The sequence below is a fragment of the Trachemys scripta genome, chromosome 1 (assembly GCF_013100865.1).
Source record: "Trachemys scripta elegans isolate TJP31775 chromosome 1, CAS_Tse_1.0, whole genome shotgun sequence".
Taxonomy (NCBI): domain Eukaryota; kingdom Metazoa; phylum Chordata; order Testudines; family Emydidae; genus Trachemys; species Trachemys scripta.
The window spans coordinates 185,833,723-185,855,423 of record NC_048298.1 but is presented as its reverse complement, the minus strand read 5'-3'; the positions used below and the strand labels follow the sequence as shown (position 1 = coordinate 185,855,423).

The window sequence follows — 21,701 nt, the reverse complement described above, 5'->3', positions numbered from 1 at the left end:
GGGGGGGGGTACAGAACAAAGGGAGAGAGAGGAGCCATCATGAAGAATCAAGAGCTGTACCAGGGGAAAGAATTGTGCCCAGGCCTGGAAGGTGTCCAGTCTGAGGAAAAAACTTTCTGAAGCATCTCTAAGGGTGAGATTATCTGTATTTAGTTTGATTAGACATAGATTTGCGCATTTTATTTTATTTTGCTTGGTAACTTACTTTGTTCTGTCTGTTACTACTTGGAACCACTTGAATCCTACTGTCTGTATTTAATAAAATCACTTTTTACTTATTAATTAACTCAATGTATGTGTTAATACCTGGGGGAGCAAACGACTGTGCACATCTCTCCACCAGTGTTATAGAGGGCGAACAATTTATGAGTTTACCCTGCATAAATCAGTTTTACCCTGTATAAAGCTTATCTGGGTTTAGACCCCATTGGGAGTTGGGCATCTGAGTGCTAAAGACAAGCACACATCTGTGGGCTGTTTTCATGTAAACCTGCAGCTTTGGGGCAAGTAATTCAGACCCTGGGTCTGTGTTGGAGCAGACGGGAGTGTCTGGCTCAGCAAGACAGGGTGCTGGAGTCCTGAGCTGGCAGGGAAAACAGGGATAGTAGTCTTGGCACACTGGGTGGCAGTTCTCAGGGGGGTTTCTGTGATCCAACCCATTACAATAGGATTATGTGACTGCAGTGCTAACCAAAGAAATATAAGAATTTGCTATAGAAAATTGTTCACTGTGTGCTAGATGAAGAGCGGTACTGTCAAACACTGGTGGGTAGAGAACCGAAAATCTACATTTAGCCACCGTCCAAAAAGAATGAGTTTCAGGAGAACTGCTCGCAGCCTACTGCCAAAACAAAGCAATGCAAAGCTAATAGGGTAAAGCACAGTAATAAGAGATTTTAGGTATGAGCACAGCTGCACAGATGACAAATGGAGGTCAAGGAGATTCAGTGATTCCACTGGGGAAAGAGGTGAGGCTACGTGCACGCAGCTGGGAGCATGTCTACAGTGGAGCTAGGAGAAGAAAAATCTAATTATTTGCTGGATTTCTTGCTTCATAATAAGTTAAATTTCAATCTTTATTATGCTTTTTCTTCCTTAAGTACAATATTTGTTGTTTTGAACTTCACTTAGAAACCAAACAGCAAAAGTTTGGTGTGGGGGGAGGGGGGAAAAATAACTAATTAGCAGATATACAGGCTTTAAAGGGTGAGAGTTTAGTTGCAACACTTACCAAAAACAGATGCTCCCCGGGTTGTGCAAACCTGACTTACAGAAAAAGTTCCGTAAGTGCCCTTTGGTGGGGGGTTTTTTGGCGTAGTTGTCGGAGATACATTCCCGACTTACGCAAAACTCGACTTACGCAAGGCATTTCGAAACGGAACTTCTGTACATTATTTATTTAATTCACTCTTTATGGTGATCACAATGACCAGGCATCTGATGATGAGATGTTGCAAACTAAAGGTTACATGTAAAGTGGCTCTCAACACCAGAATGCAGAAGAAACTCAACATGTTAAGCATGAGGTCCCAGGCTTTGACCCACCCATTTATTTCAATCCTGCATTACCCAATCCTCTCTTTGGTGTCATGACCACTTCAGCACTACCAGTTACAAGAACAAGAGAAGCAGTAGCCAGTCTGGATATTATTAATGCCACTCTTTGCATAGGCCAACAGGTGTGGACTGCTCCCACACTATTCTGTTTAAATTAAATCAAGATCGCTGATCGTAACTGTGGCAGAGGTATTAGAGCTGGAACCCATTAATGAAGACCTAAGAAAACTGTCAGCAAGGTGGTCTCATTGAGGGCCCCCAACTTCGGAATTCAGTCACTCCCCTTGATCTGAAACAGCCCAGCTCGGTTGATCTTCACAGAATGGTGCAAGGCCCATCTGCTTTTCCTAATATTTGGTGAGAATACAGAGGGAAAGAAGCAAGGTCTGAAATGGAGTAGGAAAAACTGACTTGTTATTGATTATGCCTGGATGCTAAGGAGCCAGGCTCATTAGAATGTTTTTAAACTATATATCATTTTGATTGTAAAGTAGTACCTTTTCCAATTTTAGAAACTGAAATAAATCAAAATATAAACACCCCAAACAAAAACTTTTACAGAGGTTATCATACCACAAAACTAGAAACAAATTCTGCTCTTACCAAACCCTGGTGCACCAGGAATAGCAATGGGAGGCTGCTTCATGGCAGAAGGGAGTGCAGAGGGGAGCTGATAACCTTGTAGTTTTAGTTTGATAAGTTTCATAGCAATAGAAAACTCCATCTGGTCCATCCTCCCATCGTTGTTCATGTCAGCCAGTGCCCTACAAATAAGCAGGATTTACAAATTATGTTTTTAAATTATGACCTTGTGAAGTCTCCCACAAGCAAAGAAAAACCCCCACACATACCAAGAAACTCAAGAATCATCTGATTCCCATTTAAAGAGGAATTCTGTAGAGCAGAACCAGGGTTACTAAGCCACCATTTAAAGAATAAACTGAAAACTTCTCAATTTCTTCCTTTGAATGATGAAATTGTGATTTTTCTAAGTTATATTTCACTCCATAAGGGAGCTACAGTATGGTAAGCTGAAAGAAAAGGATTAGTGTAATTCTACAGAAACTTTGCTAAATTGCACAAATTAAAGCGACATGGTACTGCACACAGCACCACAGGGATCCAAATGACTTAGTCAACAAATTTGTACTTCAGCTAGTTCTATAATAAATTGCTCTTTAAATGCATGCTCTGTACTAAACACCATTATAGCTGAGTATACAAATGAGTTTTTCCAGTTAGACAATAGTGTAAGTATAAAACATTGAGGCCAGTTTTTGAATAGGCTTTCATGTAGAGTAGTCTCTGACTTTACAGTACATCAAATGAAGAAACAAAAAGTGGACTGTTTAAGAAAACAGTGCGCAGCAGGGGGTGGGGAGGGCAGGAGGAGATGAAGAGGGACAACACTAGCTCCTGCAACTGGGAACAAAAATTTAAAAAAGTAAACGCATGTTAATGATTTAAGCAATTAAAAATTAAGAGTTGCATTATGTTGCTTTCCTTAGAGAGAATAAAAATTATTCTAACTCCAGTACAAAATTTTAGGATTATTTCAAACTAAAAAGATAGATAGATAGATAGCCAGCCAGCCAGCCATGGAAGGGGCAACACAATACTGTGACCAGATGCCCAGCTGATAGGCTAGGCAGTCTAGTTAAACACTGAGTTTATTTACAATGAAATCAGCACCAAGGAAAGTATTTATGTAAGTAAATTAAGGGTCATCAAAAGGACCTTCCTGGATTGGCAATAATTAATGAAGTTCAATAACTGAGAAGGTAAACACTTTGCCCACATGACTGGAGGCAAAGCTGGGGAAATTTGTAAGACAGAACCTGAAGCCAATTTGTTGCTATATCAGTGCCATCAGTGTACTCTCGAAGCATACTAGACATGGTTGAGATGACAAGCAATATTTCGCCAAGAACAGGGAAACTCCCAGTCCTCCATAACGCTATGGGCCAGATTTTCAGCAAGTGCAAATCAGCCTAGATCCATTGTCTTCCATGTAGCCTGGCTCTGCAAATGACAAACCCACCCCAAAATGACTTTTTCGGGGCACCAAAACTATTTAAGAGTTCAGGTCAAATTTGGCAAATAATTTCTGCTAAAAACCCTCTCTGAAAACAAAAATTTTAAAAGATGTCATTTCAAACTGACATTTTATTTGGACTTGAACAAAATTTCCTGTTTTTCATTACAATGAGAAAAAAACTACCTAATTCAGTTTTGATTCAAAACTAACCAAGCTTTTTTTCCTTCCTCCCCCCCCCCCCAAAATGCTGATTTACACCAGTCAAAAAATCTGGCACTACAAACTTACAGAGAGGAATGAGAAAGCCATCTCTGTATGCTAAGGGCTCTGGAATTTAAAGTTAGAAACTGAAGCACTTCTTGAATGTGGCCCAGCTAGTACGCATATTTCTAGTGGAAGAGAATTCCAGAGGCAAGAGCACTTGCTACAGAGACTGTTCCCCCCCGCCCCCATGCCTTCTCTCTCATCTCTCGCCCAGGGAAGTTCACTCAAATATTCCAGATGAATGTTGCCTGCTGTTCAGTAGCTGGATATATGATCTGCTTAGCTCTCTGGGACTCGAATCAGCTTGGTTAACTGGCTGAGATTTCTAAAGACTAATTAGTAGCATCATCAGAACTGAGTATGTACGTTTCAGTCATTACTTATAAAGTTGCTAGTATGATATAGCTTCAGCTGTTATAAAGGCTCTGTGTAGCAGTGACATGACAGCTAAGTAAGTAATTCCCAACAGTCAGAATGAAGAGATGAGATTGTTGAGATGAGTTCCTGTCTGCATCTTGTAAAACTTGCCCATACCGGTATTGCCCTGGCCTCTTCTTTTGTCATTCAGTGTTGCACGCATTCTAAAACAATATGCATTTCCTCACCTTTTGGGGGTGAAGCCAGACTTTGAGGCACCTGCTCCCCTACTTGGTGTAAACTTTGCTTGTGCCAATCAGAAACGAACACAAACAGGTTTTGGGCCCCATCCCCTATGACACTTCTATGAGGTCATAGTTGGTACTTTATGGGCCTGCCTGCCATGTGCAGGCAGGGAGAGGAGAAAGAAAAACGAATCCTGTGTATCCTGTGTACACCCGTAACCGAGCCTGATCACCTCGAAGCCTCTCTCTAAGCTCACGTGTTTCAAACAGAGTGTCTACGTTTGCCGGTCGTTATGCGTTGGTTTGTATTTGTAAGTATCAGTTATTACTAAATGCAGCATCTTTGTTTATAAATATTGTTAGTAGATATTTTAGTCATTGTGTGTTTTAAGTTTTATTAACTCTATTAGCTAATTAAATGCTGCTCCCTTACCCCCTGTAATTATCCCCAATAAAACTTTAAATTGATTAATTTTGTGTGTGTGTGCGCGCTCACGCAGTTTGCATTGTGACCCATACTCTCTTTGCATCCCTTACCAATATAGTCTATCGCCACGTGCAGCCTGGTAAATAACAGGCCTGCATTTTCTTTCGCCCCTGCGTGCCCGTGGCAATCCACATGGCGTCACGACCAGGATGCAAGGGAGTTGGGCCATGACCGTGGCACGCTGCGCAGATGATGAAACTGAACAGTTCCAACATTTGCAGTTTCACCTTTTTACTAGCCAAAATTCGACTGATCCAAAAAATAGAATGGATCTGTTCCCTTGGCTCAGATAAAACTCTAAAAGGCTATACTGTACCATTAACCCTGGCAGATACGGGATGCCTCCTTCGGTGCCACCCAAGCTTTAGGTGCCAGTGAGCTGATTGTTCCCTACAGCCTCAGTGCACGGAGACTGTGGAGAACCTCAGTGCTGCAGATCCCTCTCAGCTTTGGAGAGAATGTAGCCGCATTGTTAGAAAATCCGGAGGTACCGTTTCCAAATTGATTCCCCCAACTCGGGTAATACCTGCTGTTCCGGCACACAAATTATTATGCCAGATGATAAAAGAATTAGATTTAATTAAGAAAACCAAAAAACTGCGATCCGATGAATATAAAATCTGAGGATGTTTCAACCGTCCTGTTTAGCATGATATGTAAGGCCCTCGATCTATGCTCTGTCCTCCACGGGGGCACAATGTTTGCAGCTAAACAGGCAGCCCCAAGCTCTCCTAAAGATGATAATGAGGAGAAGACAGAAAAGGTAGAGCCCATCACTACCTCCCCCTCCCCAAGTCCCTCTCAGAAAATTTTACCACCCCCATATGAAGCTCCTAAAACTCCTCTGTATCCAGCTCTGCCAACAGCCCCAGAATTTACTGAATCTGAAACTGTAGCAGAAGCTTTGCCTATTGCGATAACTAAAACTAAAATAGATGCACAAACAGGCAACACCACGCAGGTTACTGAACTGCGAACACGTACTAAGGCCGAACTTAAAGAGTTTTTAAAGGAAACGCAACGAAAAGCCGATGAGGCACCAATGGTTTGGGTCGGGCGGCTAGCCTTAGAACACAGAGCAGAATTGGTGGACCGTGAGGAGGCTGGCATCTTAGCCAAAACGGCCAATTGGGCACGAGGCTTCCCGGGTCATGCTTTATTAAATAATCGCATTTGGCCACTTACCACCCCGGCAGCTGCCATTTTAGCAATGCAAGGCAGTTTTAAAGGATTGGAGCCTTAGTTACTCCACACGATTTAATATGGGCAATCGCAGGAGCCTCCATTGCCCTGTGGGATCCACTACAAAACCCACTTAATTTAACTGTTCAACAGCAATTGGTGGCCACACCCTTTATACATGTTACTGATCCCACCCAAATTCCTGTCTCAGCAGAGGCAGTTGATTTAGCATTAGAAGCTGCCCCTGGAGCTGACACCAGTGCCATGCTGCACTTGCATGCGGTTGTTCGCAGATCCATCTTAATGTTATTTGAAGTAGTTAGTAAAATTAAGTTGTCACTGCCACCCCTGCCTGTTGTCCTCCCAGTTGATTCGCCACCAAAAAACCCTCCAAAGAGTCAGTTTAATCCCAAAAATATCCTGAGCGAACTAAAGCTGAACGGGCACGATTTGGCTTCCTTCTTAACAAAGGAATCCCCAAAGAAGCCCTGCGTAAAATGTCAGACCAAGAGCAGCAAAATATAGCCAAACAGCTAGGCTGGAAAAATTGGGAGGACTACGTTAGGTCAAAAAATGAATAGGGGCCGGATGCTGCCCGTCCCAAATTAAAGATCCCACCGATGAACCCCCATACGCCACCCTGTTAGTTAACGGTGACACCCCCACCTCCTTTTTATTAGACACTGGAGCTCAAGTTAGCATTACTGAGCCCAACGTTCTCCACTGTCCTACTGGCTCCTTTATGTTTGTTCAAGGCCTCAATGCAGTACAAGAAAAACCCGTGGTTTGGGTTAAAATTGCCCACGAAAAATACGTAAGAAAAATAAAAGCCTTGTTAGGATCAAAAAATCTGCTAGGTGTCTCAGATATTAAAAAATTTAAACTGCATAATCAAATTCTGCAAGCCCTCCCTATAACCGTAGGCGATCATTCCCCCTATACCCCCAAAGTAGTTAACTCCCAGCCATGGAAATTTTCCCCTATCCCCACAAAATCCGAAGGGTTTCCCCTTATTGAAGCTTTGCTCACTCTGCTTCTAGAAGAGAAAAAGATAGAAAGGGTTACTGCATCCACCTTTCTGTGCGCAGGTTGGGGTATTCCCAAGCCCGGCGATCCCTCTAAATATCGCCTTGTCATTGATTATAGACAAGCTAACAGCCGTGTGAAGCCTATCGCATTTTCCAGCTCTGTCACCATTCCAGAAATACAGCGGCAACTAAGCGATGCAAGTAATCAGTGGGCATGTACTCTTGATTTAAAAGATATGTTTTACCAAATCCCACTCCAGGACACACAAGGAATCTTAAATTTTGCTTTTAAGGGCATCCAATATAAATGGAAAGTCTGCCCACAGGGGTTCTGTAATTCACCTGCACTTGCATCGTCCCATCTTAATATCACATTACAAAAGGTAAAACCCCTACAGGATGTGTCCGTGTTAGCCTATGTAGATGACATTGTCATTTGTGGGCCCAATCCACAAGCAGTTCAAAGTACCACCCAAATGTTAATAGATGCATTAGAAGCAGACGGGTGGCAAATTAACAAAACAAAGAGCCACCTGCAGGTCAGCCAGCAATTCTCATTCTTGGGACTCCATTTCACTCCCACCACTCACACACAAGCCCCAGCCAGTGTATTAGACCCTTGGACAGAAGCCCCTCCAAAAAATAAAGGAGAGCTTCAGCAGCTACTAGGTCTCCTTAATTATCACCCCCCAATATATTCCGGCGCAATTAATTTCTAACCTAGAAATCCTACAAAGCTCTCTCTCTTCTAAACGCTCCCGAGAAGGGTGGAATGCATCAGCACAAAAAAAGCTTAGAGAAGCTAGCGGCTGGTTCGCCTCTAACCCCCCCCCCTTGCCCATTTTAATTCCCAAGAACCCCTCAACATTTTGTTTATCACAAAACACCATGTAGGGGTCACTGTATTGCAACATGGTAATGCCATTTACAATTGGGCCCATCGCTTGTCTGGACCCCAGTATAACTATGGTCTGGTGGGAAAAATGCTACTGGCTGCGTCCAGTGCTCGTCACTGGTCCCAAGTCTCTATCCCAGGTACCTTGTCTGGACAACGTGTTCATTTAATCCCGTGGCTTACAAGTACCCCTCCACCCGAGTTTCATGGCACTACTCGCACCTGGCAGCTTCTATGTTTCCAGGTTGAGGTAGCTTGGCAGGCATGGACCCTAACTCCCAGCGATAACATCTTAGCCCCCCCATCTCACCAACCGTTATGCATTGAAGCAAAATATGATCCCTGGGTTGCGTCTGACGGTGGTACCTCACCATCCCCTAGGGCGGGAGTTCTTTGTTTCACATGTAATTACTTTAATGTGCAGTTACTGCCCCTCTCCTGCTCCGCACAAAAATGCGAAGTGCAGGGCGTTCTTTTAGCTGCCCAGCATGTTGCTAATGCCCACTCTGCCAACAAGCAAGTTGTTTTAGGTATCGATTCTCAATTTTGTTTAGATATTTTAATTGAGCAAGCCTCTCCCTCAGCTTTTGTTAAGATGTGGGACCAAATTTTTGCCCTAATTCGTAAATTCTCTCACCCTTGGTTCGCTATGCACTGTCCCTCTCATCGACCAGACTCTAACCCCCTGCATTCCAGTCTTGATCAAAGAATGAGAGCGGTCTCCCAAGTTCATATGGCAAATCCCGCCCCACAGGCCGACCCGCTGTTGCGCTGGCTCCACGAAGAATGGGGACACTTACCACCCACAAAATTGTATGGCCTGTTATCTGGCTTTTCTGACCAAAAGCCTGATATTAGCCGCAGTCAGTGCGAGCTCATTGTTCAGTCCTGCTTGCAGCGTGTGCAGGTAAAAACTATGAATCGTCCCAGATATGAGCGCTCTGCATACGCTGCAGAACACTTTGCCCCAGGTAGTACGTGGCAAATTGACTTAATAGGACCCCTGCCAGATGCTCGTCGTTTTCCAAAAGCCTTAGTTACTGTCGATCTGGGATCTCAGCAAACTTTGTGCCCCTCTTACTAAAACCAATGCTGCTTCTGTCGCTGTGGCTCTGTAGCAAACAGCAGCTGCCTGGGGCATTCCCACTGAAGTCCAAGCAGATGGTGGGCCACCCTTTACCAGCAAAAGCATTGAACAGCTCATTTTTGGATGGGGGGCTTCCCTTCACATCCATACCAAATATCATCCTCAAAGCAATGGTGTGGTGGAGCGAAAAAATCACAGTCCTTAAAACTATGCTGTGAACATAGTTCACCCCAACCTTGATTTTAAAAACTGGAGCTCATTTTTACCCCAGGTAATTATCGCACTCAACAAAAGTTACTCTCGCTGGCCTCACATTTCACCTACACCTAAGCCGCCTTGGTCCCCCGTGTTTAATACCAGCCAACTGGTTTGGCTTACAGAACCCCAAGCCTCCGGCCATCAAGAACCTATAAAAGCCACCATTCTCTGGGCCGGCAAGTACCCTAACACCTACTTAGTGGCTATAAGTATCCCCGGTGACAAGCTAGTTCATCATAACTGGCTCAGCAAACGTAGTTCTTAATAAACAAACTAATGCCCCTGAGCAGGGCTCGTATTATTCTGTTTTACAGGTTATGCTGCTCTCCCTCACAACATCTTTGCCCACGGAACCCTTAGGAGAAGGTGGACTACAAACCTGGTTCACCGCCTACTGGGTGCAGGAGGTCAGCGGAAACCAGTCCCTGTCAGCGCTGAATCCAGAAGATTGTCTTGTTTGCTCCACTCAATTCTCACCTAAATATCCATTACCCTTTCAATTTGTACCAATAGTTTATAATTTTTCTTCATTTAATATTTCTAGTGTGAATTGTTCTTCCCCCTATGTGCAGTGGGCTGCTTCTAGTGTTTGGAATAATTGTTCTTCACAATTTAATTCTTATGTGTTTCCTGTTCTTAATGCTTCAGGTCGAAGTGATCAGCAAAACCAACCCAGACTAATGGAAGAATTATGCTTTTTTTGAGAGGGTAAGCTATAGCATGTCTCCTCCTCCTCCTCTCACAACCTCACCATGATGGAGGCCTCCCTGAAACAATAGTTACTTAACTGCCAGAAATTGAGATAAGAAATCAGTATCTCCTGCTGTATGAGCAAAGGGCTTGTCTACACCCCCCCCGAGCGCAGCAAGTTTCAGCACTGTAAAGCGCCAGTGTAGACAGTGCACCAGCGCTGGGAGCCCAGCGCTGGTCACTACGCCCCTCGTGGAAGTGGTTTTTTTGGAGTGTGCTCTGCCGCAAATACACAAGCCATGTTAAAGCACTGCCAGTGTAGACTAGCCCAAAGAGAATTAAAATACAAGATACTTATATCAGACTGAGAATGTAGAGGTTTGAGGGAACCTTATTGCAGGCAAGAGAACCTCCCGCCGACAAGTTGTAGGCAACAGGAAGGGAACTTTATAGATTATAACAAAGATGGAGTTTTTGCTAGAAGGAACAGAATTGCTCCTGGAAAAAGTTAAAAAGCAAAGTAGACTTGTTACATAGCCTAATTCATTAGGGCTATCCATCTTCTGCCAGCTACCAAGTGCAATGTCTCCCTATAGTCCTATATATTGGTGTGTATGTATACCGAGAGTTTGATTAACTTCCCTAAAGTCTTTTTGCCTTTTGCTACTCTACTGGGAATACAGATACATTTGTCACAAGCAACCAGACACATGCTGTACAGAATATTTTAAAAACACTATATGATGAACCAGATAGGAAGAACTCAAAACATATAGTTAGAGTAGAGACACTAATCAACTGAGAGTTCAAATAGCAAATTACTATCAATTAGACTTCAGCCTTGTGCATATTACCCCACAACTGCTGTACTGAACTAAAACATCATTCCTTTATCGAAGAAATGCATAGTTTAAGTTTCGACAAGAAGATCAGAGTGGACATTTCCCTATGGCTGGAGAGGGCAAATAAAAAGGCCACTCAGGCTACAAGCATACTCAAAGGAAAAGCATGTTTATTCTGATTAAAATTTTCTTCAGGGTTTAGTCATCCTTTATTCAGACCCCAAGTTGTAACTGGTAGGTAGGAAAAAAAAAAAAAAAAGTTTGTATATGTGACCTCAGGTGGTTAACCATAAAGATAAATCACAGAAAGAGACTGCCTGAAGGAAGTTCCTCTGAGAGATTTCTTTGATCACACTCTGAGCAATTGGTGGTTTCCCCATTAAACAGATCTCTCACTTTTCATATGTAGAAGTCAGTTCTGCTGAGCCTATCCAATTGGCACTGTCAGTTCAAGCAATTAAAGTGATTTCCGATGCTGGGATATAGTGGTACAATAGCGGGGGTGGGGTGTAAAATATTAAAGCAAATGCCTTTGTAACAGTGCTTATTTGTTCTGCCCAGAAGGCTTCTACAACTACATTATCAACTTTTATTTACAAACTACTGCCATACACCTGACAATGAATACTATTAAGTACCATCACATTGTATGTGACTGGTTCATTCAGACATTACATGATAATGATCTCCTTTGAAAGCGCTTTGAGATCTACTAATGGAAAGTATTATATCTAGCTAGGTGATATTATTTCATTAGTAGTTTCCCACATTTTGGACAATACATTTTTAATCTAGATAGTTTCCTTCTATATGCAATTAATCAGAAACAAGATATGACAATTCCAATTATGTTCACTGAATGAGAAAACTCCTGTCTACCCATTTAGTCAATAAAATCTTTCATCTCTAGTTAATGTCTTTCCTGCTATTCTACTCATTTGCTGTAGTTGAACAGTTTTGCTATTTTACTCAATTTCACACAAATTTCAGGAAAATGAAGTACAACTAGAAGGCAGCAGTATTTACACACATTTAAATTATTGCAGTGTGCTAGCAGAAATACAAAGCTATGCCTGGAGTTCTGTGAGTATCTGACAGTAACTACCACCTACATTTCACTGTTCCACAAAACACAAGGTATCCGGTTATAACAAAATTAGGAAGAACTTAATGTACGTTAATTCATTTATTTGAGACCTGGCTGGAAACCAGCGTAGGACAGTAAATTGATTACAGATTTATTATATCTATAAAATGTTCCTGTGTTCATAACTGTAGATTCTTTTACTTGGATAATTGCAAAAGGCTGAATCAGACCCCCAAAATCTAGGTGCAAAAGGGTTCCTCTTCACATAAATCTCTCCTCGCCTACACTTTGGTAGAAGCGGCACCACCATCTTCCCCATACCTTGCAGTGGAATCTCTGCAATGTTCCCATCTGCAAGATTGATGGTGAGGGCAAGGATTGGGCAGGCAGGATTTGTGTTGCTTAGAGCATGGCTTATTAAAACTACAAAAATATCTTTCTGAAGGTTATTTTTAGATGTTACACACTCCAGCAAGGAAGTTCTACTGCAACTGAAGATCTGGACTAAAGCTAGCCTTAAATTCCCATATTCATCCTAAACCATGAAACTCAAACACAACAGCAGGAATTAAGTTTTGAGTGTCATTATACTACTGTATACATTAAATAGTAAAATCCCAGGGTCTGCCCTACCATAACATTTTTCCATCATTCCTCTAGCTTCCACAAATTTGACACCATTAGGAGGAAAGCAGGTGTCAGAAGAGGGTAAATCTACCAACTATTTTAATGTTTGCTGCAGAACTCTGAATATAATAAGCAGCAGCTTGCACTGATTATTTCCAGTACTAGTTTAAACTAAGCTAGAGATGAGGGGACTGGCTGGAGGATTTCAGGAGGGAGGAACAGCGCTGTGGGTTTGGAAGAAATCCAGATTATGGCCTTGTTAAAAATAGTTCTTACCTTCTGAATCATTACGGTCTCATTTCAAAGACTTTTTAGACACTTTATAGATTACTGGCTTGACAGCCAACAAAGCCTGAAAAAAGTAGATCATCCGAAGAATTGTCATGATAAACCATAGCAGCTCCTCAGGCTGCGCTACAAAACTCCCAACATTCTCACAGATGTTTTGTTAAGAACTGAATTATTGCTATTTTAATTTTATAATACAGCCTTCATGTAGTCTCGCGTCTAAAAACAAATTACTGCAGCTTCAAAATATTTTCAAAATAGCTCTGTTGGGCAGCAGATGTTTAAACACCATTTCAACTAGGTAGCTTTTCCTGATATTCTATTTTAGTGAAAACAGATTTTGCATTACTCAAAATAGCAATCCAGTTTTCACCAAATTTAAAAGAGAACTATACCTTTTAAAATCAAACTTGAAGATATTTTTAAAAATATGCAAGCCAGATTTTTTTTAAATTATGAGATAATATATCTTTGACAATTCTACAATGCATTACTCCTCCTGTAACAGATCTGAAGCCTGTCTGAACTATCCGTCAACAAGGCCAAACCCTCTGCAATTCCTGCCTCACAGCTGTACTTCCCCAGACAAGTGCTTCCATAGCTAACAAAAGAATCTACAAAAGCAGATGCGACTTTGCATTACATCAGACTTGGTTTTTGGAGCCATGAATCTAACAAGTTAATGAGTTAGTGTTGGCAGGATTGGAGCCTATCATATGCAAAACTTTACCTCAAGCAAGTAGCCCTACTGAAGACCTTGGAAATAATTAGGCAAGTAAAGATACACATGTAATTAAACATTTGCAGAATTGGGGGCCTTAAGTTGTTTTTTGTTTTAGTTTTAACTTTTTCTTATAGATTCTATAAACTTCATAGAAAATGACAGTGTGGCAGTCCTAACAAACTGGGGGTTTTGTCAGTGGTGAACTCCAACTAGACAGGGAAATGTAGAATACAGATAGAAAATTAAGGATTGTAAATAGCTTTCTTCCCACATACAAAGATCTGGACCTATAGTCTGAAACAGCGAACAGAGCACTTCAGCTAAAGACTGAGGCAGATGAATCCACTGAATAGATCTTCAAAAAGAAGAACAGGAGTACTTGTGGCACCTTAGAGACTAACAAATTTATATAAGAATAGATCTTCGACAACTCATGAAGCTTTTCCTACATAAGTGCCACACACACACACACACACACACTTCCGCCATGGAAGCCGAAAGTCTCTCAGACCAAGAAGTGACAATGGATCCACATGAATAAGCTCAAAGATTTGAAGCTATCACAAGACCTTTGGGAACTATACTACTGATTGTTTATTCCACCACATAAAGATGTCCTTTGGAGTATCTTACCCCTCAAATGGGGGGAGGTCACAATTTCTTGTTTCTTTACATCTCAGATTGCTTTGAACAACTATTGTGACATCCTTTGGCTGTCAGTATAATTGCCTTCTTGCCATTGCATTACAGGCCAAAGATCTGACTGAGAACGGTTGAAAATTAAGCAAAAAAAACACCCCACACACACCCTCTTTTAAGCCTTGTCATAAAGCAGCAAGAGGGCAGATACTCATTTCCAAAGCAGCTGTCTTCTTGCAAGATAACTCTTTTTCATAGAGAGCCACTCTTTCCATAAGGGAATGAAATACTGAGACATTTCTACTAGTATAAAAGTAAGAGTGGCCACAATAAGGAGATACCATGGAAAACAACTCGTATTTACTGGTTAACGTTAACTTTCATCTATGTAGATTCCATGTCAACACAGTGATCCCCCCTCCCTCCACTGCCAGTGCAATGTGCCAAGGAAAATCATATTCATTTTGCTCAGTTTAGAAGGAAGGTCAAGTAGGAAGAGAATATATTTTCTTCGAGATTTTCATTAAAATTAGCATTTCTGAGTCAAAGTTTGATATGATTTGGAACAGTAGCAATTTGAAAGCCCTACATGAAGAAACTAGGTACCAGTTTCCAATGGGGTTTATTAGCAGTTTAACAGCTTTGCAAATTTGTACTTGTTCACTCACCCAGGAAAAATAAAATCATTGTTCCTCCTCTCCTGCCTTAAACTCCATTATCACTGAACTATGATGAGAGTAGATTTTATGCAGATTATAAATGTTATGACAATTGTCTAGATCCGGTTTAACAGTCCCATTAGTATATCTAGTATCTTAGGCTAAGTCCACACTACCTGCCGAATCGGCGGGTAAAGATCGATCTTCTGGGATCGATTTATCGCGTCTCATCTGGACGCGATAAATCAATCCCAGAAGCGCTCCCCCGTCGACTGCGGAACTCCTGCTCGCCGAGAGGAGGAAGCGCTGTCGACGGGGGAGCTTGCCTGCGCCGTGTGGACCCACAGTAAGTAAACTTAGTTCGATCTAGGAAACGTCGACTTCAGCTACACTATCCTCGTAGCTGAAGTTGCGTTTCCTAGATCGATCCCCTGCCCCAGTGTGGACCAGCCCTTAGTATTTTAAAAAAAATAATTGTTGCATTTTATGACTATATTAATATTGATTTAACAAAGCTCGAAACATTTTATATGGTCTCTTACACTTCCTACCAAACCACTTGGTTACAAATGTCACTTTCCAATAAGATTGCTACCTCCAGCAAGAGGCATACTAAATATATTAGTAACTTTAAAAATATTCACAGCCAGATCATAGCAACAAGGCTTTTGTCTTGTTGACTTTTAGCCTATGGGCTGAGCAAAGCAAGTGATTTTAAATAGCAGCATGTTAAGTGTGAAGTGTGTGTAATTGAATTACTTGCTCCAATATAACTGAAGGTTTTTTTTAATATACTTGCCATATTTGTGCTAACACGGGTTGAGGTAATCCAGATTGGAAAAAAAAGTTTCTAGCTTGATCACCTGTAAAATAAGTTAGAAAGGCATCATTTCAAAAGGACTGCTAATAATACCCAGAAGACAGAGCTAAAAAGTTAAATTATAAGTCAAAACATTCAAAAGATAACAACATTAAAAAGCATATATTGTAACATGGAGCATACTACAGAATATTATTTAAATTCAGTTTATCACTTAATCTACAAGCAATACTACAGATGTAATTTTAGGTACTGGTGAATCAAGGGTGTCTATTGGGGAGATATCCACCCAAAGCTTTAAATATTAAAATGGCAGCAACTGGTGCAAATTTAAAGTTAACTGGACATTAACATTTTCCAGAAAAATCTATTGAGATGAACAATAGGAAACATGGTTCCTGCTATCCAATCCATGTTTAAAGGCTCTTTCTTTATTGGAATCATCTGCCCAGTGAAATCAAGGAAGCACAAACTTTCTCTACAGGAAATACTATTTCCCTTCAATACAAACATAAAACATTCTATTTTTTCATGGATATTTAAGGTACAATACAGACCCGTCAGCACCAATTGAGTAAGGGACTCTTCAGTTATCATTTCAGACTAATTAGCCATTGAGAAAAGGAATAGCAAAATTTTTGAGGTAGTTTCCCATTTTCAGTCCAGGTTGGTAAAGGTAGAAGAGTAAGGATGGGAAAGACAAGACAGCACATTAGGGTTAGGTGCAGTAGGATTAGGTCCCTGGAAAGGAAATTGGATAATCTATGAAGGAAAGGAGTAGGAAGACTACAAGTAGTATTACGTATCAAATTTTTTACAAAATTAAGTTACACACAGAACCATACCAGATTTTGTACAATGTTATATGAGGAGCAGCAATAATCAACCTACGCAGGGAGAGGCACATGTGGCTCTTTAGAGCCACAGATGAGGCTCTGGAGACTCTTGGATGCCTCCTAACAGGTGGATAGCAAGGAAGGCAACATATCACCCTCCATTCTCTTTCTCCACATGTAGCTGCGGTGAGAGGAAAGAGAACCAAACAGAGCCACCAAACAGCCACAGAACAAGATCTTGATATCACTCTGTGGCGTTAAGCCCGATCTGCAGTGGTTTAAGAGACCTGTGCAAGCCATGTGTGTGGATTTACTGCTTAATCCTCACAAGCTAAACTGATATAAGCCACTTGTAAATGGATATACAAGGCTGTCCATACAGAGGTTTGCACTGGTTTAACTAAATTGTTAAACAGATTTTATTTAAAAAGGTGCAACTTACAATTAGACTGTCTTTTGCGTATATTGATCAATCAACATGACAATGTATCGCAATGGTGCCAGTCATTTAATTTAAGTAACATCAAGTCATCACACTATGATTCTGTGGTTCTGATTCTATGACAATGATTATTGTGAAGTAACAAGCAGTTCTACAAGATAGAGTAGCATTGCTTTAGAGAATCAGGTATGACTGCAAGAATGACAAGAGAAAAATCGAGTGATATAAACCAGGGAGAAGACACAAAGTTTTCAGCAATATTCAAAAAGAGATGGCGTTGATGTGACAGAGAGATACAAGAGAGTTGAAATACAGTATGAATAAAATCATACCTGCATTTTTCCCATAAATTTTTGTACATACTTATTTACTATGAATTCTAGATATTATTAAATGGAATTAGATGTGAAAAACTATCTAATTACCAGTGATAAATCCAGATGTTGGTTTCAGACTATGGAACTGCTGATCATGTTTAGCTCTTTCTTCCACAGTTATGGCCCAGATATCCAGGTTGCCTTGTGTAGAAAGAAAATACAGAAGTCAGAAACAAGTACATAAAAGATACACTACCCCCCCCCCCCCCCCCACCCCCAAGTCTTCTGTACACAAAGTTTTAACATTTTAACCTTCTGACTTGGTGGTACTAGCAGAATTAATTTGCCTATGAAAACTTAAGTATTAGACTAGATAAAAAATAATCTCATATCCAACTAATCTACAGTTGTATTCATACATATTCTTAAATAGGCAGACATATGTACAGTCTTACCATAACCAACCACCAAAGACTGAAATGAACTCCTAAACAATGCTTCAGCAATTTTATGCTCATTGATATCTTAGGTTATAAATAATCTACACAACATGTAATGCAATTTGTGATGACAACATTTAAAAGATATCTGTTTAATGAAAGAGAAAACATGGAAAGTTCATGTGGTTTTGCTTATTTAAGAAGCTAATCCCACTCAAACAGCACATGCTGCGCAGCACATGATGCAGTCTCTTCTTCTAAACTTAACAGTGAAGAGGTGTCACAAGCCATCAACAGTCATGCATTAAATGGGTTTGTACCATCACAGAAGTAGAAATAAATGCCACCTGTTCATCCAGGAAGGATGTGAACATGCAAGAGGACATAAAATAGGCAACAAAAAAGCACAAAGTAGGAAGAGAGCACCCACACTATACTCCTGAATGAATGAGAAATTCAACATGTAGGAGTATTTTGTACTATTTGGATCCTCCAGAGCAAATTTAAAGTTTGTAGTTCAATATTTAATAAGTTTCACATTAAACTACCTTTTTAAAAACAAAACAAAACAAAAAAAACACAATACAGTGACATTAAGAATGCCTTCTCCAGATCTCAGTACAGATGTGCAGAATCTACTTCCACTGTCTAGTCGGGACACTTTTGCATTTGTTTCTCTTCTCTTCATAAAGTTTCTCTTTTGTCCTCCAGGTTACTTTTCCTTATACTTACAGCCAACACTACATCATCTCATCTCTCACTTAAGAAATAATTTAAGATACTATTACACAATATTGCACACAAGGTTGGTCTTCATAATTTTTGGATTGGTAATACAACAGTGTCTTTCAACACTTCCAGGAGCATATAATAGTTATTACTGCTGCAGCAGAGCTAACAAACAACTATTGCTGGCCAGAATCTCAGGAAACCAAAGACATCTAATGCTAACAAAATACAGTTCTCCTGAATAGAACATTAAAGATACAGATTTGCAATAATAAGTTGTCTAGATCTTGTTCGTTATTTCTACATCATTGCCTAAGTTTACCTGGGCCAGTCCTTTAAAGCTTTTAACAAATCTGGGGTTTTTAAAGGTATGTTATCAGACACTGGAACCCTAAAAGATAATCGTTCAGTTTCATTCATCAAAAAGTGAAAGAGCACTCAACTGTTCCAGACTTATTTTTTGGAACAGAAAATTAAATTGACAAAATGATCAGACTGCAAGAGAAGAAAACTCCCAATTACTATGCCTAATTCTCAGAGACTCTGTACACCCATTTAAGAACTTCACATAGACATGGTCCAAACATTATTTCAAACACAACTTGTTCATAAAACAGTTTATCCATCTTGTGTGACAGGACACAAACAGTATAGTCCAGAGTTTAAGACTAGTCAACAAGATTCAGAAACTGCTCTGTGAATGAAATTCCCACACGTAACATGCTGAGCGCTTCCAATATTGAGCCCAAATACTGTAAATGTAGGATTAATGAGATCTGGACATCATCCACACAGGTCTCCCAAACCATAAAGCATGTCAGTTTTTCAGAAACCCCATTTGAACAGTTTTAGAATATGGTCCCTGAGCCATTGAAGTCTCTACCAAAAAGATCAGGAACTCAGAAGTTGAGCCTCTACATATTTTTCTTCGGCAGGAAAGGACTAACATCACTTCAATATACAGAAAAAAGGTTTGCTGAAACACTAGGGCCTGGTCTACACTTAAAAATTAGATTGACCTAGTTACATCACTCAGGGCTGTGAAAAATTTCGTGTCCTGTGCAACGCAGTTAGGTCAACCTAACCCTCTATGCAGAGGCAGCCAGGTTGACAGAAGAGTTCTTCCATCAACCTATCACACCATCCCTCAGATAGGTGGATTAACTACATTGGCAGAAAAAGCCCTTCTGTCGACGTAAAAAACATCTACACTATGGTGCTACAACGGCACAGCTGCAGCACTGTAATGGAGTTGCTGTAGGGTACAGACAATAGCCCAAGAGGAAAGCAAAGAATGAGTAAAACACAATGCAAGATGAAAGGAAAGTTCTTTTTCTCTCAAAGTTTTCTATCAGGGACTTGGACAGAAGTAAGCACTGCAATGCTCAGGACATTTCTACCCCTCCATTAAACATTCCCAGGGTCCATGAGGAGGGACACATCGCTATAGCTCATCTTGGGTGGCTGTGGGCCTCCTTAGCGTATTTTCAGCACTCAATACTCTCGTCTGAAAAAGCCTATGCCAGGGGTTGGCAACCTACAGCACGCATGACAAACATGGCACGTGAGCCGATTCTGAGTGGCACGCAGCTCCCTGCCGCGGTCCTGGCCCCAGCCCCACTCAGCCCCCCCGCCCACCGCTCTCTCCTGCTGGGGCAGGAGGCAGAAGCTTGGCTCTGCGGCACCCAAGTTTCCCTCCTCCCCCTCTTCTTCCCCCAGTGTGGTGCTTTCCTGCCCCTCCTCCTCCCCCACCCTGCGCCGATCAGCTGATGGCCCTAGCGAGGGGGAGGGGGAAGAGCGGCAGCATGCACACAGCTCCGTAAAGGAGGCAGAGAGAGGTAGGGACGGAGCCTGGGGGAAGGGGGTGAAATAGGGCGTATCCCTTCCAGCCCCCTGCTGTGAGCTGCTCAGGGCAGGGGACTGGGAGCACCCCCATGAGCCTAGCACCCCAGCCCTCTGCCCTGACCCCCCCCAAACACACACACACAGAGCCTTCTGCCCTGCACCTCCACAGCCCCATTCCTCTGCTCTGAACCCCCCCACACACTCAGCCTTCTGCCCTGTACCCCCACACACCCCCAGCCCTCTGCCCTGAACCCCCCATACTCCAGCACACACCCCAGCCTTCTGCCCTACACGCCCCACCCTTCTGCCCTGACCCCTGAAACACCCACTCCCAGGTCTGGGGTCCCAGCTGCAGGCCCTACTCCGCCCGCTGCTGGCCTAGGTGAACAAAACCCCAGGCTGGCAGCGAGCTGAGCAGGCTGGTGGCATAAGATCAGCATTTTAATTTAATTTTAAATGATGCTTCTTAAACATTTTGAAAACCTTGTTTACTTTACATACAATAGTTTAGTTATATGAAGACTTGGCACACCACTTCTGAAAGGTTGCCTACACCCCTGGCCTATGCTATATTATTGTGGGTTTTTAATTATTATTATTTTGCTATTTGATTCTCTGTCTGATCTAGACCGCAGGCCTTCCATCCTAAAGAAGGAAGAACTCCTGTTTTTGGAAATAGAGAGGGGCGTAATACATGCCTAGAAAAATCAACATTTGTCCATGATCTGATTTTTCTGCATAGGTCTGCCATGCTGCACTTTGCGAAGGTGAGCAGGGGAACCAAGCACTGATTTTATTATTCGTTTATTTCCCCTTTGGGAGTTTGTCCCCATAATCTTGCTTCAGAGAGGGAAGTGTAATTGGGCTCAGAGTTTGCTCCAAAAATATATTTCAAATGGCTACCAATCTGCCTGTGCTCAAAGAGGCTAGGCTTTGGGTCTCCCCTTCCCCACACGGGTCCCTTCTAGGTCTCTCAGGGAAGAAAGTAGCCTAGAGCTCATGGATGGGCTCCCTAGAAGCTCTGCTCTTTTGTATTGCATGAGACCTATGTGGGCCAGACAGCCTGTGCTAGCCCTGGAGGTCTCAGCCTGCATACGAGTAGGGGTCCATGAGTGGAAGGAAGGGGTTGATATATGGGTTTTTATACAGGTGGAAGTGGGAGGAAGCTGGTGTTGACAGTTTTCAGAGCCCTCCATTTGCAATCAGTATGAAAGCAGCGGGGGGATGCAGCTGAGCTCCACAGTCAGAGGTGTAACTACAGCGGTGTTGGTGTGGGCCAGTGGTTCTCAACCAGGGGTACGTGAACTCCTGGGTGCAC

General features: G+C 41.8%; 1 protein-coding gene across 8 annotated transcripts in view; it reads right to left on the bottom strand.

Moving 5' to 3' along the window:
• The window catches only part of ITSN1 (intersectin 1), a 209,200-nt gene that overhangs the window by 141,986 nt on the left and 45,513 nt on the right, over positions 1 to 21,701 (bottom strand). For all 8 annotated transcript variants that reach the window (XR_004643381.1, XM_034752246.1, XM_034752221.1 and 5 more), the window contains 3 exons: positions 17,478 to 17,570; positions 15,754 to 15,817; positions 2,161 to 2,321 (listed from right to left, as the gene is read on the bottom strand). Coding sequence is in view for 7 of the 8 variants with exons in the window: in XM_034752246.1 (XP_034608137.1) it covers positions 2,161 to 2,321; positions 15,754 to 15,817; positions 17,478 to 17,570 (318 nt within the window). In the remaining variant the exon portion in view is untranslated. The remainder of the gene's footprint in view (positions 1 to 2,160; positions 2,322 to 15,753; positions 15,818 to 17,477; positions 17,571 to 21,701) is intronic.